This window comes from Gregarina niphandrodes, assembly GCF_000223845.1.
Source record: "Gregarina niphandrodes unplaced genomic scaffold scaffold00001, whole genome shotgun sequence".
Lineage (NCBI taxonomy): Eukaryota > Apicomplexa > Conoidasida > Eugregarinorida > Gregarinidae > Gregarina > Gregarina niphandrodes.
This window is the reverse complement of record NW_011645773.1, coordinates 166,654-183,236: the sequence shown is the minus strand read 5'-3', so window position 1 is coordinate 183,236 and position 16,583 is coordinate 166,654. Positions and strand designations below refer to the sequence as shown.

Sequence of the window (16,583 nt, the reverse complement as noted above, 5' to 3'; positions counted from 1 at the left end):
GCGGCTCCGCCCCCGCCGCCGCCTCCTCCGCTGCGGTTTCCAGAGTCAGTTCGTGTGCGGCAAACTTCGTGTCCAGTTGTTCACGAGATGGGAACAAACCAGGGGGCGGTTGGCTACGGCCAGGTGCAGTTCCAACAGTCCGCTTTCACCCAGCAACAGGCGCCGCCGCCGCCGCCGCCAGAGACAGCAGTCCCGTCGTTGATCGGAGTGACTGACCTGGACCCTCCGCCACCGCCGACCGCGCCCGAGTTTGTTCACGACTCCCGCGAGGAGAGTAGGGGTGGGTATTGCGAAGTCTGCGACCGCAGTTTCCGGACAGCCGAGTTGCTGGAGTATCACGAAGCCGAAGATCACGTTTACTGCGACTTCGAACGGTGCAGCTGGAGTGGCCCACCGGACGCGTTGCTGGCACACAAGATAGCTCATATAACGGACGCCAGTGGCAAGAAATTGGCTGAAAGTCCGACTGAGACAGAATTATGGTTGCGTGCGCGAAAGCGCGCGCGTGCGGTAAACGGTCAATTTTCCGCTGACGAGCGGGAAAGAGTCTTGTCTGAAGGTTCGTGTGAACTTAGCGTGCTGGAGAAGACGCTCCGAAGCGAGGCCGGCTTGGATGCTAAGTCCAAACACTCCTCCAAACCCGCGTACAAAGTATTTCCATCTTTCAATAAATATGTCAAAGTTTACAACCAGCGGAGGCGAGAGCTGTTGAGCGGTGCCAGAACGGACGGCGAATTTCCGATTTGTCCGATCGCACTTTCTGGCAAACGATGTACGCAGATTTGCAAGAAGTCCCACGACTTGACAGCTTATCGACGATGGGAATCCAACAGGCATCGCATGGGCACTAGAATACACGGTCTCGCGATGATGCGCCAAGGAGTAAGGGTCATGCTCCTTCAAGATGAAATTCAAACGTACGAGCAACAACTTCTGGTTGCACTTAAGGCCATACACGATACAAATTATCTCAATGACTTCAATAATCCGGGGTCCGACGACAGTATACGCACTATATAGTGCAAAAATCACCATGCTCAGTCAATTTCTTGGTTTGTGTTTTGAGGGGACTCTGACGATGGACGGGAGGACTGTCTACGACGTGTTCGGTTATACAAAGTGTTGCCCCCACTTGGACTGTAACTTTTGATGGCTACTGATGGGTCGGGATCCTTAAGCAGTACGAACTGGCCGCTTTCATTTTTCGCCAGCAGACTTCGCTTTATCAAATTCACAAATTTATCTCTGCACTGACGATTCGTCTTCCGATCGAACATAAGCCAAGATATCAACTTCCATTGGCCGTTGGGTACCTTTACTATATTCAAATTTCGGATGAACAGCATCGTGTCATACCAAGACCAACGTCCGCGTGGATCTTCTTGCTCCGGAATCGGTGGCTGCGGAATCGGCGTATCTAGATCAGTTGCGAATGGCTCCATCTCAGCCTGCAACTCTCGCGTGCATCTTGGTACGGGTGGCAATGCGTCACGCTGCACCCGCCAAGGAAGCAGGCGCGGATTCCGGCTTGCAAAAGCCTGCTCACCAACTTCTCTTGGACCCACCTTATAAGATTCGTTGTGGAGACGACTCCGCGTGACTTCATCCCGGGCAGTGCGTTGTTCATCCTTGAGGAGGGTACCTTGTTCGCCCAATCCTTCCACGACACCGCCGCATAGAGGGTATCCTTCCAAGATACCTTCCTGACGCCTGTTCAGGGCGGACGCGCAGGTCGACCTCATCAGCCAATCCCAGTCGCAGTAGCCACGTTCTTTCCTCCCCTGTATCCATGAGTCGAAGTTCCTTCTAGAAGATTTCAAGCCATAATCCGGTTCAGTACCGAATCCAAGGAGGCAGAACCGGCTATACTCCTTCGGGTTCTCCGGCCGCGCATTTGTTATCCTCGCCCACTGATCATACACAATCCCCAACGGCCACCGCTCGTCCTTGTGCTGGACCATTCCTCCCACCAAACGCGGGTGAACCAGAACCGTCTCCGACTCCCAGCTCCGATCCGCCTCCTCGGAAGAAGAGTCCTCCCACGACTGCCGGCGACCCTGAGGCCTATCCCAAATGGGTGTGTCCAACATTCCGCGACCAGAGGCGGACTTTATTGGAACATGACCTTCTGAGTTACCACCTTCAGAGTTACCACCTTCAGACTTACCACCTTCAGACTTACCACCGTCAGAGTTACCACCTTCAGAGTTACCACCTTCTGAGTTAATAGCTGCCCCACTCTCTGGCTGCTCCCAGGTCTTCGGATGTTGTACCAAACACAGCATGTGGCGGGTGCCCCAGTCAGCAACGCCGTCTGTGGGGCTGATCCAAGCGGGTTCGGAAGTGGGCACGCGTCGGCGTTTCTGGTTCGGTTGTAACAGCCGGTTGCGGGGCGCTTCGGGTCCCTCTTCCCGCATTGGCAGTTCGCGACCCGGCGATCCTAGACGCGCCAGTTCCAAACGTGGCGGTAGGTCCCGGTCGCTATGTTCCGGCGCACTCGTGGGGCGCCCGCGACGCCTCGGGGTGTCCAGCAAAGTATGCGTGCGATCGAACACGACACGCTCGCGCGGCTGGGGTTCCAGGCGCCGCCGCCGGAAACAGCGGTCGGGGTAGAGCCGGTCGTCCAACCCCGTCCTCGAAAGGAAGCCTCGGGCCCGCTGCCACTCCGCCCCCATTTGGTCGCCTTCTATTTGGTTGCCTCCCATTGGGTCGTTGATCACTTGGTCGAACCCCATTTCGTCCTCCTGAGTTACACCGAACGCGTAGTCCGCCGGTCGTCGCGAAAGACCGGGTGTCGAGTGACCTAACTCTACGTGCCCCGGCGCCGGATTCCGAATCGCATGCGAAGAGTACTCCGGCGTCCGTTCTGGTTGCGGGGTCCCTGTGCCCCCCTGTTGAGTGCCTGTCTGTTGAGGGTGCCCTTGCTGAGTGTTCCCGAGGCCGTTGTTGACCGCCAAGCTCCGCCCCTCCGGGTGGGCGGGGGTCTGCAGCCCGTGTAGACGAAGTCTCGGCATGCCGGCCGCAATGTCGACATCGTCCAGACCGTACCCAACCGCCAAGGACTGGGTTCGAGTCTCAGCCGCCCTCGGGGCCAGCCGCTCCTCACTGGTCGTCTGCAGTGATGTGTTATCAACGGTGTTTCCTTCATCCTCCACCGGATTGTGGTCTCCCGCTGGATGGTCTCCCGCTGGAAGGTTTCTTGACGGGACGTCGTGTTCTCCGTTCCCCGGTTCTTGGTCGTCGTGTAGGAGGTTGTAGTAGTGCTTTTCTCTGTCCAGGTTCGCGAGCTTATCCCATTGCTGACTGTTATTGTATTGGCTGAGAGCCATGGCCCCCAACAAAAATGGGTGTGGGGGGGGGGGTGTCACGGCAGAGCAGAGTTAGTTGCTAGGACGCTGACGTTGTGTCTACAGTGCGCTTTTTTTGTCGGAAAAAAATAGCTCGTCTGACCCATGCAGATATTCGTCAAGACTCTGACGGGTAAGACCTTGACGCTGGAGGTTGAGCCCACCGACTCTATCGAGACCGTTAAGGCCAAGATTCAGGATAAGGAAGGCATTCCTCCGGATCAACAGCGCTTGATATTCGCCGGCAAACAATTGGATGATGGCCGCACTCTTTCGGATTACAACATCCAGAAGGAGTCTACCATCCACCTTGTCCTCAGACTCAGAGGCGGTGGTGTCAAGATTGAGCCCACCCTCGCCCAACTGGCTCGCAAGTACAACTGCGAAAAAATGATTTGCCGCAAATGCTACGCCAGACTTCACCCCAAGGCAACCAACTGCCGCAAGAAGGCCTGCGGCCACTCCTCCCAGCTCAGACCCAAGAAGAAGCTTAAGGACGTAAAGGGCTAAATCTTTTTGCACAAACCTCACTCACTACACGTCGTACCCAGACGCAGAATCTTTGTCCGTACAGCCTTCGTGAAATTGATGGATGGCGTGCCACATGCGAGAGGCCACGCCAAGACACCCGCTCACTCGAACCCGCTTCCAGCCGTTCGGCTGTGTCGTCGAGTTTTATAGTGGCCTCTGAGCTAACTGATCTTCAACGACCACTCCTCCGCGGAGGCAGAGATGACGCTTGCCTGGCGCTAGCTCTGGCGCTGGCTCTGGCGCTAGGGCTGGTGCACGTTCGTCACTGTCACTGCAAACTACTTCTCCCCGCTTGTCGCTCGCCGCTTGTCGCTCGCCGCTTATCGCTCGCCGCTTGTCGCTCGCCGCTTATCGCTCGCCGCTTGTCGCTCGCCGCTTATCGCTCGCCGCTTATCGCTCGCCGCTTATCGCTCGCCGCTTATCGCACGCCGCTTGTCGCAAATATTCATCGTCGTCAACCGGCGCCGGGGTCGGTGGACTGTCTTTTGTTCTTGTTGGCATTGCCGCTGGCGTTGGCATTAGCACTCCCATTGGCATTGCCGCTGGTTGCATTGTTGGTGTTGACGCTTTGTGTTTCATCTTCGAGTTGAATGTCGGTGAGGTCGGTGCCGAAGAGGAGTTCGTTACGCACGATGTCAGAGACGAGACAGGACTCAACGGTTGACCAGTCACAGTTACCGGCCTGTTCGCAAAGGTAGAGTATTCGGTTGACCCTGTTTTTGAACACGGATGCGAGGATGGCGACGAGGGTGGCTGCGTCAGATCCGAGTCCGGACCTGCGGACGGCCTTGATACCGAGTGGGCCGCCAAAGTCACAGACGGCCTTGTTGAGAATACGTTCTGTGAAGGCCCAGCCATCATCGCGACCTTCATCGCCTTCGGACTCAGCCTCCAGCAAAAGTTTGAGCGAGCCGTCGCCGCTGCCCCTCGGGCCCCACATGGCTTCTTCGTCGAAGGGCGCCAGGGTACAGAACGCCCAGTCTGCCGACGCCGCGTTCGCATCCACATGTCCAAATGGACGCCTGAACAACGGCTCACGTCGCAACAACTCACGCTGTCCCGCTGCCGCACCCTGCAATGCCGCGAACATACGCCGAGCCGTCTCCCGCACCGCACTGTGCGACAACCCGTCAGCCGGTCGGTAAGACATGTACAATCGACGCAACACAGCTAACACGAAACGAGACAATGCCGCCCGTGGCACCTCCACCGCCTGCTCATTCAACCACCACACCTGACGGTCAGCCGCCGTCTTACCCTCCAGAAAACTGAAAGCCGGCACCTCCGCATTCAACGGCTCTCGCAACGCCTCCGTCGCTGCCTGCACCTCCGCCACCGACCCCGGTCGCCCCATCAACCGTGGTGTCGGCATCATACCCGGAGGCATCATACCCGGAGGAGGCATCATACCAGGCGGCATCATACCCCGCGGCATCACACCCATCGGCACAGGACCCATGCCGTGCGGGCCCATGCCATGCGGCGCCATGCCATGTGGGCCCATACCGTGTGGAGGCATCCCATGCGGAGGCATCCCATGTGGAGGCATCCCATGTGGTGGCATACACATCACCGGCGATCCCATCATCGGTGGCATGTTCATCGGTCGAAGCGGCATCATCACCGACCGCGGCATTCCACCAGGACCCATCGGCCCTCCAGGACCCATCGGCCCTCCAGGACCCATCGGCCCCCCGGGACCCATCGGCCCTCCGGGACCCATCGGCCCCCCGGGACCCGATCGGCCCTCCGGGACCCATCGGGCCCATCGGGCCGCCTGGACCCAATGCCCCTCCTTGACCCATCGGGCCGCCGGGGCCCATTGGCCCTCCTTGACCCATGGGCCCGCCTGGGCCCATTGGGTTCCCGCCACCAGAAGCCATATGCATACCCATGGGCTGCCCCATACCAGGGCCTTGGCCGCCGTGTCCTTGCCCTCCAGGCCCGGGTCCACCAGACGCCTGCCCTCCCGGCATCATCATTGGGTAGTCGGTAGTCCTCGATCCTGGATTATCGGAAGACCGCGGGCCGCTGGCTGGAGACATGCTCGTCGGCCCGCCAGGCTGCATCATGTGCCCTGGAGGCATCATACCATTTCCTGCGTAAATCGGTCGTGAAGTGTGGTCCGGTTGTGGGTGTGTGTTCGCACACTTACCGTGCCAGCCATTTCGCCAGTTAGGATGCATAAAAATAGCGGACTATTTCTCGAAGGCACTGCTGGACTCGAGCGGCTCGAGGGTCTTGAGGACCACGGTGTTGCACCACGTCACCTTGTTCATGTACCGGGGCTGCAAAAGACGGATGTTCATCACCATGGGGAATCGAACCCGCGTGCGGGAATCGAACCCGCGTGCGGGAATCGAACCCGCGTGCGGGAATCGAACCCGCGTGCGGGTAAGGAAGGGGGTGGGCGGGTTGGGGTAAGGAAGGGGTAGGGTGCGTACGGGAAGTGGGCCGTTGATGGTGACTAGCGGGACGTGCCCGTTCTCGCAGCGTGAGGCGAGGTCGAGCACGACGCCATGCCGGGCGAGGCAGGTGAAGTCGACTTGTATTTCGTAGCTGACTCCGACGCGGTCGTGGCGGAAAGATGGTTCTAGGTGAGAGGGTATGGTAAGGGGCGTGACGGCGAGGCAAGTCTGGTTAACGCAGGCGTGAACCTCGGCGACGGTTTCAGTAGTGGTGGACTGAAGGGTGAGGGTGGTGTCAACAGCAGCCATGTGGTCGAAGGACCGGAAGTCTAGCCAACTAAGGCCAGGTGGGTTCCTCCGCTCGCCCCCGGGTGCGGTCCTAACTAGTGCATTGCGTCGCCGAATCCAAGCCAGTGCCTCTGGAGGTGTTAATGGGGGTTGATAGATACGTGTGTATCGTACCAACCTCACAGACAGCTCGACGACAGCCAATGTCGACTCGGACAAATCTAGATGCACAAACAAAGTATCGCCCACACTTGTCTCCAACCACATAGGCTCGCGCTCCGGGTCAATCAGCCGCCGACTTTCCGACTGGTAATCCTTCACCTTAGGTAAGTCTCGGATCGGCTCACATGGACTAACCCCCGATAACTGCAAGCTACCCAAATGACAGCCATCCACAGATATACGATACACTCTTGTTATCCGCGGCCGGAACTCCCCACCCGCTTCAAACGACGATACGAACTGCTTTCCTCGCACCAAGTTCGTCCAACTCAAGACCGAAACTAACCTGCAAGTAAAGCACTCAGGGAAGCTCAGGGAACCTTGGCGGTGGTGGTGCCGGAGGGTCAAGTGGTCGATCCTTGGAAGGTCAAGTGGTCGATTCTTAGAAGGTCAAGTGGTCGATCGTTGGAAGGTCAAGTGGTCGATCCCTGGAGGGTCATACTTACTTCTTGGTATTAAAGCCCTTGGACAAAGACCCAGTCAGCGAGACCGCCTTTTCGTTTACGTGCCGTTTAGGCGCTCGTCGATTGATGGTCTGTCGAAGAGAACTGATGGATGCATCACTATCCCTCAAGTAATGCTGAAGGATCGTGGGCTTCACGCCACTTGGAGTCATGTGGTCAGCAAGCTTCGGCTCGGAAGAAATGGGTGTAGACAAGTCTAATGAAATAAAGCAGAGCCATCGCAAAAAGCCCATTCCTATCTACAAATGTTGAGATAGTGGGGAGGGGGAGATATAGTGGGGAAGATATAGTGGGGAGGGGGAGGGGGGTTAGGTACATCTGCTTTTTCCTTGTTCATTCGAAATTCGTGGATTGGTTCAATATCTCCCACCTTCCATCCGACCATTGGCAGAGAGACCGGAACTCCGCTTGTATAACAAGCTCCGAGGTCCCAGGATAGTGCGAGGGAGCTGGGAGTGCCTGGCCGGCTAGGTAGGGGCGGGAATATGGGTGGGGGAGGTAACAAGGCTTTGCTCAGATCCCGGTACTTGACAAAAGTAGGAATCCATTCCGTTAATGGAGCGAAAAGTGCCAGGGAAGGCTCAACCTTCAGAGTTAATGCGCATTGTTTGCTGCCGCTGAAGTTATCTTCCGGCATAGAGTCTTCTCCAAAAGACCTGGACGGAGAATTCGTCGTCAACGGTCTCCCGTTAAGCTCGAGGTTCGTTGCTTCCCCAGGCGTCTTTTTGCTGTCATCTCGCCTCTTACTATCCGGCTGCTTATTTGCAATCGCTAGAATATAGTCATAACTAAAGTTTTTCCGTCGTACCGTCGGAGGCAACGTAAGAGGCAAATACAACTGACACTTATATTTCCCGGGGTCTTGCTCGATATCCAGCGCGTTCGATATAGCAAACACGCGCGCGTTCGCCGTCGGGAGTACCACCGGAGGAAGCTGTTTCCGCCGTAATTCAAGGTCCGGTCGATAGGATTTAGTTCCCCAACACCAATGATCTAACATGAGCTCATACCCTGATATAACCTGATTGTTTTGCTCGCCTATCTCCAGCGACGATGCTTCGCACCTCTCGACATCCAAGCCTTTAACTATTCCATATACAAAGACTCGGTCCCCTAAGTTGAAGTTGGACTGATGGAAAGATAACACCTGCCCGCCCCGAGGCATGTGAAAAATCGGTGCCTTTACCCAAAACGTTTGATAGCGCGCGCACGCGCGCGTGTGCACACGCGTGTGCGCGGATCGCAAGTCTTTAAAATCGATGACGTAAAATTTGCTGGCGTTGGTGCTGAGAATCGCCGCGCTTCGGGGCCGCGCTTTCATATTTGTGGATTTCGACCCCCAAACAGGCATCTCTCGGCCGGATTTTTTCCTCTTAAAATACACTGATACGGGTCCCGGGCGAGTGCGCTCTTTACCTGCAAAATGTGACACGGAAAGCTGGTTGCGGTCGAATGCATCGACGGCCTACTGGGTATACTGCGAGTCGAGGATATCCGAGAGCCGATTCGATGGTGGAAGCGACACACTGGAAAGATTGGCGCCTCCGTCTGTTCGCAACGGCGACTGTGTGTCTGGGGCCTGGCCAAAGACCAAGACCCCGTCGCAGTGGTCCATGAACTGCCACGGCGGAGCCCATCTCGGTGGCCGCCCATTCCACTGAGCCCTACGCCTTTTTCGTCGGTTTTTCGGACGGCTGCATCCGCAAGTACATGTACCATCCCCCCCAGAACACGCACGATGACGAATGGGGGACAGTTAAGCTGCTCCAGTCGTGCACCGTCATCCCTGGGGACCGAGCAAGTCGGAGCGGTCAGGCAATAGATACTACTCAGGCCACTTCCCCTGGTATTACGCGTCTGGTCCACAAACTCGTTCCGGAGACTGGTCCTGAAACAACGCCGATTTGCGACGCCGGGGCTCGGTCCGGAAGTGGCGTGCTGTTTGCCAGTCAGGAGAAGGTGCGGCAAGAAATCGGATCCGAGCGAAGAGTGCCGCGCACACCAACTACGAGTTGGCGACGGCCACCCCTGGGCCTCCCCCAAGGCCGAGAAGCTCATGCGTACCCACCAGTACACCTCTGCGCTCCGCTATGCCTGCGAAGCCGTACCCGACATGGCGGAAAATGGCGATCTACATTCACTCGGATGCAGAGAGAGCTTCTCGACTGACACCTGAAGTGTATCGACGGCACTCTCCGCAATCACCAAAAAGTTTTTCGTATAAGCGTCAAAGGAACCAACCATCACTCGAGGACACTCATCCAAGAACGAGCACTCATTGTCGATGAAAAGTCCGTATAGAAAAAAACTTTCTAGATTTATACAAGGGTGCGCTAGCTAGCTGACATGACGCATCATTTATGCAGATAGGCGCCTAGATGAGCAACCTAGGTGTAGCCCCGATTGACGGGGTGGTGATGAGCCGTTGCTTATGAGCCGTAGCTGGTGAGATCATCGTTGTCATATTCGGTGTCTGAGGAGACATAGTCGATGGAGTCTATACGGGCTCGTCGGCGTCTGTTTTGCTCGTGGCGGTGGTAGCCGAGGATGAAGCCGACAATGAGGCCGGCGGTGGCAACGGACCAGCCGAGCACGTTCCATTGGTTGTCAGCGACATCCTGGTCTATGACGAGTGTATCCTCACAGCTGCAGGGCGTACAGCCCGCGCCGAAGCTAGGCGCTAGGCAAGGGCCTCCTCTACCTCGTGCCCGATACGTAGAGACCGTGGGTCTGGGCGCAGGGGGTCTGTCGGCCAGTGCTTGCTTCATGCGCAATAAGTGCAGCCGGTCAAGCTCTTGGGGACTCATCACTCGAGGCGTACGCGGCTCATATATCACCTGCGGCTCCGGGATCTCTGTCGGCGCCGTCGGCAGTTTATTCGGGACAGTGAAGGTCAGCTCAGGCTCAGTTTGGTACCTATCCGTCGACTGTCCTACACCTACTGGCACGCTAAAGGACTCTTCCCAACCTCCGTCCCACATTGAGGAATTAAAATTCTGTACCGACCGGCCTTCGTTACCAACCCCACCCGACCCGTGCATATGTACGTAAGCCCCACCCCTATCTCCCTCCTTTTCCAGAACGAACAGTGAGTGCCTTCCGCAATAAGGCAGCAAATAGTTTGTTATAAAACAAACGGCCGCGGTGATTGGTGCCGTCCGGCCTGGCCAACCCGGCCGGCTTGACCTGGTCCAGACCTGGTTTAGTCCAGCATGCCTCGACTCACGCAAATTGGTCGAGAGCACTTGGACATGATCGCGTTGGCCTACTTCTCATCCTCGCACAGGTCTCCGTCAGACATGAGATAGTCAATGGAGTCCTTGCGTCGGTCGACTGAGAGTCTATGCTCGCGTTTGTAGGCACCGACGAGGAGACAGGCGATGACGCCCCCGCTGGCCACCGTGGATCCGATAGTCAACCACAGATTATCGGCCGGCATCTCAGCGGCAATGGCGATTCCGGTCTGGGGGGTTGTGCTGGCGACCAGCATCGCACGGAGAGACGAAACGCCGGCGACGCGACCTGAAACGCCGCTGACACTCGGTCAGTCCCAACCCGTTCCAACCACACCCAGCTAGCTCGGGAGGATACTGCGTAGTTTGTCGTTGTCATCTATCCAAGAAAACCCTTCCGACGGGTCGATGGATGGAACGCTCTCCTAACTTACGAACACAATGAGAATTCCCCATATGGCAATGTTCACAGGGAACTTGTAAAATGACCAAAGACCAACTGGCAAGCTGGCGTGCAGCCTCGCGCTCCGGGTCAATCAGCCGCCGACTTTTCGACTGGTAATCCTTCACCTTAGGTAAGTCTCGGATCGAGTGCGAGGGAGCTGGGAGTGCCCGGTCGGTTGGGTAGGGGCGGGAATATGGGTGGGGGAGGTAGCAAGGCTTTGCTCAGATCCCGGTACTTGACAAAAGTAGGAATCCATTCCGTTAATGGAGCGAGAAGTGCCAGGGAAGGCTCAACCTTCAGAGTTAATGAGCATTGTTTGCTGCCGCTGAAGTTGTCTTCCAGCACAGAGTCTTCTCCAAAAGACCTGGACAGAGAATTCGTCGTCAACGGCCTCCCCTTAAGCTCGAGGTTCGTTGCTTCCCCAGGCGTCTTTTTGCTGTCGCGCTGCGTGCCATCTCGCCTCTTACTATCCGGCTGCTTATTTGCAATCGCTAGAATATAGTCATAACTAAAGTTTTTTCGTCGTACCGTCGGAGGCAACGTAAGAGGCAAATACAACTGACACTTATATTTCCCTGGGTCTTGCTCTATATCCAGCGCGTTCGATATAGCAAACACGCGCGCGTTCGCCGTCGGGAGTACCACCGGAGGAAGTTGTTTCCGCCGTAATTCAAGGTCCGGTCGATAGGATTTAGTTCCCCAACACCAATGATCTAACATGAGCTCATACCCTGATATAACCTGATTGTTTTGCTCCCCTATCTCCAGCGACGATGCTTCGCACCTCTCGAAATCCAAGCCTTTAACTATTCCATATACAAAGACTTTGTCCTCTAAGTTGAAGTTAGACCGATGGAAAGATTACCCCAAACGTTTCTGCCCTCGAGAGCGCGCGCACGCGCGCGTGTGCACACGCGTGTGCGCGGATCGCAAGTCTTTAAAATCGATGACGTAAAATTTGCTGGCGTTGGTGCTGAGAATCGCCGCGCTTCTGGGCCATACTTTCATATTTGTGGATTTCGACCCCCCAGGCAGGCATCTCTCGGGCGGATTTTTTTCTCTTAAAACACAATGATACGGGTCCCGGGCGAGTGCGCTCTTTACCTGCAAAATGTGACACAAGCTTGCGCAGAGTACAAGGTAGGCAAAAATTCATGAGGGGTTATTCTTGTATTTCTTAGCCATATATACAATGTCGAGCACGGAGTGGTGTGGAGGCGATGCACATAATAGAGCAGCGCAGTGTGGAATTTGCGGAGGATTATGTGACGCAGAGTCTGGTGTTTGCTGACGGATCTCTGTTGTTTTTCGTGGATTTCGAGACCAAGACGGAGCGGCAGTTTGCCGGCTTCAAGACCTCGTTGTCGGCCCTTTCGCCACGAGATGACGGAAAGCTGGTTGCGGTCGGATGCATCGACGGCCTACTGGGTATACTGCGAGTCGAGGATATCCGAGAGCCGATTCGATGGTGGAAGCGACACACTGGAAAGATTGTCGCGTGTGAATTTCTCGGAGTTCGGACACACGTCGTCTCCGTCTGTTCGCAACGGCGACTGTGTGTCTGGGACCTGGCCAAAGATCAAGACCCCGTCGCCGTTGTCCATGAGCTGGCCACAGCGGAGCCCATCTCGGTGGCCGCCCATTCCACTGAGCCCTACACCTTCTTCGTGGGTTTTTCAGACGGCTGCATCCGCAAGTACATGTACCATCCGCCCCAGAACACGCACGATGACGAATGGGGGACAGTTAAGCTGCTCCAGTCGTGCACCGTCATCCCTGGGGACCGAGCAAGTCGGAGCGGTCAGGCAATGGATACTACTCAGGCCACTTCCCCTGGTATTACGCGTCTGGTCCACAGGCTCGTTCCAGAGCCTGGCCCCGAAACAACGTCGATTAGCGACGCCGTGGCTCCGTCCGGAAGTGGTGTGCTGTTTGCCAGTCAGGACAATGCCGTTAACATCTTGCTGGACGACCTCTCCCCTTCTACAGCCGCGGCGGTGGAAGCCGCAGTGGACGAAGTCATGGCGGCGCCGGATCAGGACGAAGGCCCGGTGGTTGCGCGCCATGTGATTCACTTGCAGAGGATTACGGATCTGAAAGTTGTGGATTCGACGGACGGCTTGCGCGCGGTCACATCTTCGGCTGACGGGACGGTGAAAGTTACGCGGCTGGGCCGGATGGGTTGGGAGTTACTGCAACGCGTGGATGCGCGGCAAGTATTGCTGGCGTGCGTGGGCGACGCAGAAAGCAAATTCCTGGGCAGCAGCGCAGTTGATGGAGACGTGCGTGTGGACCAGGTGCGTGTGCGACCGCGTTATCGACCCGGTCGCGCCCGAGGTGTCCAATGGAGGTGTCGATGCGGCAAGAAATCGGATCCGAGCGAAGAGTGTGATGATTGCCGCACACACCAACTACGAGTCAGCGACGGCCACCCCTGGGTCTCCGCCAAGGCCGAGAAGTTCATGCGCACCCACCAGTACACCTCTGCGCTCTGCTATGCCTGCGAAGCCGTACCCGACATGGCGGAAAATGGCGATCTACACTCACTCGCATACAAAAATAAACGACGAAAAGAAAACGTACGCATACTGGAAGCACTTATTGAAGCCGGCAACCTCCATCGCGCCGCTACCGGCCTAACCAATCAACAGTTCATCCAGGCTGTTATCGGACTTCTAGACAACTTAGAAGGCGACCTCTTCTGGTGTCAAGACGTCCTGTTCATCGTCCTGTTCCAGCTCATACAACATAACCAACCCTGGATCCGAGATACGCAAGACGAACAAGTCGTTGAGGTGCTCTCGCGAGCTTCAGAGCTTCTCGACCGGCACCTGAAATGTATGGAGAAAGCGACGGCGCTCTCCGCAATCACCAAAAAGTTTTTCGTATAAGCGTCAACCATCACTCGAGGACACTCCATCCAAGAATGAGCGCTGCTCATTGTCGATGAAACAAACGTTCATATCGGAAAAAACTTTCTGCACTTATACAAGGATGCGCTAGCTAGCTGACATGACGCGCTAGAGGCATCAGGTAGGCGCCTAGATGAGCGACCTAGGCTCGTAGCCCGGTTGATGAGCTGTTGTTTGTGAGCCGTAGCTGGTGAGATCATATTCGGCGACGTGGTCATATCCGGTGCCTGAGGAGTCGATGGAGTCTATACGGACTCGTCGGCGTCTCATGTTTTGCTCGTGGCGGTGGTAGCCGAGGATGAAGCCGACAATGAGGCCCAACGGACCAGCTGAGTACGTTCCATTGGTTGTCAGCGACATCCTGGTCTATGACGAGTGTATCCTCACAGCTGCAGGGCGTACAGCCCGTGCCGAAGCTGGGCGTTAGGCAAGGGCCTCCTCTGCCTCGTGCCCGATACCTAGAGGCCGTGGGTCTGGGCACAGGGGGTCTGTCGGCCAGTGCCTGCTTCATGCGCAATAAGTGCAGCCGGCTCTTGGGGACACACCACTCGGGGCGTACGCGGCTCATATATCACCTGCGGCTCCGGGACCTCTGTCGGCGCCGTCGGCAGTCTATTGGGGACAGTGAAGGTCAGCTCAGGCTCAGTTCGCTACCCATCCGTCGGCTGTGCTACACCTACCGGCACGCTAAAGGACTCTTCCCAACCTCCGTCCTACATTGAGGAGTTAAAATTCTGTACCGACCCCGCCCGGCCTTCGTTACCAACCCCACCCGACCCGTGCATATGTACGTAAGCCACCCCTGTCTCCCTCCTTTTCCAGAACGAACAGTGAGTGCCTTCCGCAATAAGGCAGCAAATAGTTTGTTATAAAACAAACGGTCGCAATGATTGGTGCCGTCCGGCCTGGCCAACCCGGCCGGCTTGACCTGATCCAGACCTGGTTTAGCCCAGCATGCCTCGACTCACGCAAATTGGTCGAGAGCACTTGGACATGATCGCGTTGGCCTACTTCTCATCCTCGCTCAGGTCTCCGTCAGACATGAGATAGTCAATGGAGTCCTTGCGTCGGTCGACTGAGAGTCTATGCTCGCGTTTGTAGGCACCGACGAGGAGACAGGCGATGACGCCCCCGCTGGCCACCGTGGATCCGACCGTCAGCCACAGATTATCGGCCGGCATCTCAGCGGCGGTGGCGGCCCCGGTTTGGGGGGTTGTGCTGGCGACCAGCGTAGAACTCTTGGCACGGAGAGACGAAACGCCGGCGATGCGACCTGAAACCCCTTCCGTAGCCAAACACGGTCCGCGACGGCCCCTGCGTTTGAATCCCGCCGCCAACTCGGGGTGATGACTTGAATGGTTGTCTTGACGGACTTCCCGCTTCGGAAGTCCATCGTCTACCAGACTCACAAAGCTCGGAACACACACTCGCCGCTGAGGGAGGACACTCGCAGATGTGTCCCGCCAACACGCGACCTCTAATACCGCTATTTTCCCGCACCGAACCAACCCCATCTTTCTTCCCTTTATAAAAGGACCCACTCAGGCTCCCTACCGCTCAGGCTCCCTACACGCTCGCTCGTACAACCAAAACTTCCTTCCCGCTCTGTGTGTTGCTGATGTCCCAGCCAGCTAACCGGCAAACAAGCAAGCAGGCAGCACTGAAATTACTTGATCGGTACTCTTGAGAGTGGCATCCGAAGTCGCAGTGGCCCCGTGGGGTGGGTTTGTAGTCCTAGCAGCAGTTAAGTCATTACAGAAGAACATTTTCGCTGTGACCATACGAATCCGTACTGGTCGCTTTGCACATAATGGTGCACATGAAACGACCGTACGCGGACCGATTAAAATATTCGCCGCCATCTGACTCAGCCGTTTGGGGCGTTTCTGGCATTTTGATCTGTGTGCGAACTGATAGCGCACTTGCGGACTAGGATCCGAGGAGGTTCGGTCGGACACACCGCATAGCGTGTTATGACGCCTCACGATTAGACCGCTGTAGGGCTGGACCGCTGCAGGACGACATAGTAGAGTAGTCCACGACGGACGGCGGGTAATCTGAGCAGCCCACCGGAGGAATGCCGGATCGATTTTATCATAGGCTTCGTGGGGGGTGCTGCTGGAGTCTAGACATGCTGAGGCATGACTGGGCATGACTGAGGGGTGAATGGATGGGTAGTTGGTCTGGGTATCCGCCCTGGGTAGTCGGGCATCTGGACCGGGTAGTTGTTTCCTTAAAGTTAATTGAAGTCGGCAAATTTTGCCGTTAACTCGCGAGGCAGATTTGTTGCCTAATTTTTAAATGTCGTTCCTCTCGAAACTGGCCTGTTGCTGTAGTTCCTCCGGACGCAAGGAAAAGTCCCGGGAGGAGTCCAAGGCACCTTCGGCCGACGGTCAGCCACCTGCGGTGACGCCCGCCGCAGCCGGAGGGGAGGAGTATGCGCCTCTGTCTGACGAAATGATAATGGCTAGCATCCGCGATATTGCCTTTAGCCTTGTAAAGAGAAGCACAGTCGCCATTGTACAAGCGCGAATTGTTGGCAACACGCCCAACGAAGCATTCCCGCCCGCTCTCGGCAGGGAGCTTAGCAAGATTGTCCAGCACCCAGATTTCGACGAACTCGTCAAAATCATCACCCAAGGACCATCAGAAGAGAACAAAGCGACCGTATGTCCTCACAACCTCCGGTCCTCACAACCTCCGGTGCATCTATGACCCATCACCCCCACCCCC

The 16,583-nt window shown here is 56.5% G+C and overlaps 10 protein-coding genes across 10 annotated transcripts; 3 read left to right on the top strand and 7 right to left on the bottom strand.

The window, feature by feature from the left end:
- Positions 1 to 87: 87 nt before the first annotated feature.
- Positions 88 to 1,020, top strand: GNI_003590 (putative zinc finger protein; the record flags this gene model as incomplete). The annotated part of the gene is made up of 1 exon (XM_011130224.1): positions 88 to 1,020. The coding sequence occupies one exon, from the start codon at positions 88 to 90 to the stop codon at positions 1,018 to 1,020; it is 933 nt and encodes a 310-aa protein (XP_011128526.1).
- Positions 1,021 to 1,037: 17 nt separating this feature from the next.
- Positions 1,038 to 3,329, bottom strand: GNI_003580 (hypothetical protein; the record flags this gene model as incomplete). The annotated part of the gene is made up of 1 exon (XM_011130223.1): positions 1,038 to 3,329. The coding sequence occupies one exon, from the start codon at positions 3,327 to 3,329 to the stop codon at positions 1,038 to 1,040; it is 2,292 nt and encodes a 763-aa protein (XP_011128525.1).
- Positions 3,330 to 3,452: 123 nt separating this feature from the next.
- Positions 3,453 to 3,857, top strand: GNI_003570 (ubiquitin-60S ribosomal protein L40; the record flags this gene model as incomplete). The annotated part of the gene is made up of 1 exon (XM_011130222.1): positions 3,453 to 3,857. The coding sequence occupies one exon, from the start codon at positions 3,453 to 3,455 to the stop codon at positions 3,855 to 3,857; it is 405 nt and encodes a 134-aa protein (XP_011128524.1).
- A 475-nt stretch (positions 3,858 to 4,332) lies between these two features.
- GNI_003560 (hypothetical protein) lies at positions 4,333 to 5,601 on the bottom strand (the record flags this gene model as incomplete). The annotated part of the gene is made up of 1 exon (XM_011130221.1): positions 4,333 to 5,601. The coding sequence occupies one exon, from the start codon at positions 5,599 to 5,601 to the stop codon at positions 4,333 to 4,335; it is 1,269 nt and encodes a 422-aa protein (XP_011128523.1).
- Positions 5,602 to 6,076: 475 nt separating this feature from the next.
- On the bottom strand, positions 6,077 to 8,425 carry GNI_003550 (hypothetical protein; the record flags this gene model as incomplete). The annotated part of the gene is made up of 4 exons (XM_011130220.1): positions 6,077 to 6,166; positions 6,323 to 6,947; positions 7,243 to 7,456; positions 7,504 to 8,425. The coding sequence occupies 4 exons, from the start codon at positions 8,423 to 8,425 to the stop codon at positions 6,077 to 6,079; spliced, it is 1,851 nt and encodes a 616-aa protein (XP_011128522.1).
- A 1,264-nt stretch (positions 8,426 to 9,689) lies between these two features.
- GNI_003540 (putative transmembrane protein) lies at positions 9,690 to 10,241 on the bottom strand (the record flags this gene model as incomplete). Its single annotated transcript, XM_011130219.1, has 1 exon — positions 9,690 to 10,241. One exon carries the CDS (start codon positions 10,239 to 10,241, stop codon positions 9,690 to 9,692), a length of 552 nt encoding a protein of 183 aa, XP_011128521.1.
- Positions 10,242 to 11,064: 823 nt separating this feature from the next.
- GNI_003530 (hypothetical protein) lies at positions 11,065 to 11,658 on the bottom strand (the record flags this gene model as incomplete). Its single annotated transcript, XM_011130218.1, has 1 exon — positions 11,065 to 11,658. One exon carries the CDS (start codon positions 11,656 to 11,658, stop codon positions 11,065 to 11,067), a length of 594 nt encoding a protein of 197 aa, XP_011128520.1.
- A 351-nt stretch (positions 11,659 to 12,009) lies between these two features.
- GNI_003520 (hypothetical protein) lies at positions 12,010 to 13,829 on the top strand (the record flags this gene model as incomplete). Its single annotated transcript, XM_011130217.1, has 2 exons — positions 12,010 to 12,078; positions 12,120 to 13,829. 2 exons carry the CDS (start codon positions 12,010 to 12,012, stop codon positions 13,827 to 13,829), a joined length of 1,779 nt encoding a protein of 592 aa, XP_011128519.1.
- Positions 13,830 to 13,979: 150 nt separating this feature from the next.
- On the bottom strand, positions 13,980 to 14,210 carry GNI_003510 (putative transmembrane protein; the record flags this gene model as incomplete). Its single annotated transcript, XM_011130216.1, has 1 exon — positions 13,980 to 14,210. One exon carries the CDS (start codon positions 14,208 to 14,210, stop codon positions 13,980 to 13,982), a length of 231 nt encoding a protein of 76 aa, XP_011128518.1.
- A 647-nt stretch (positions 14,211 to 14,857) lies between these two features.
- On the bottom strand, positions 14,858 to 15,246 carry GNI_003500 (putative transmembrane protein; the record flags this gene model as incomplete). The annotated part of the gene is made up of 1 exon (XM_011130215.1): positions 14,858 to 15,246. A coding segment is annotated over one exon (389 nt), but the record flags the coding sequence as incomplete, so codon positions are not given.
- Positions 15,247 to 16,583: the final 1,337 nt, after the last annotated feature.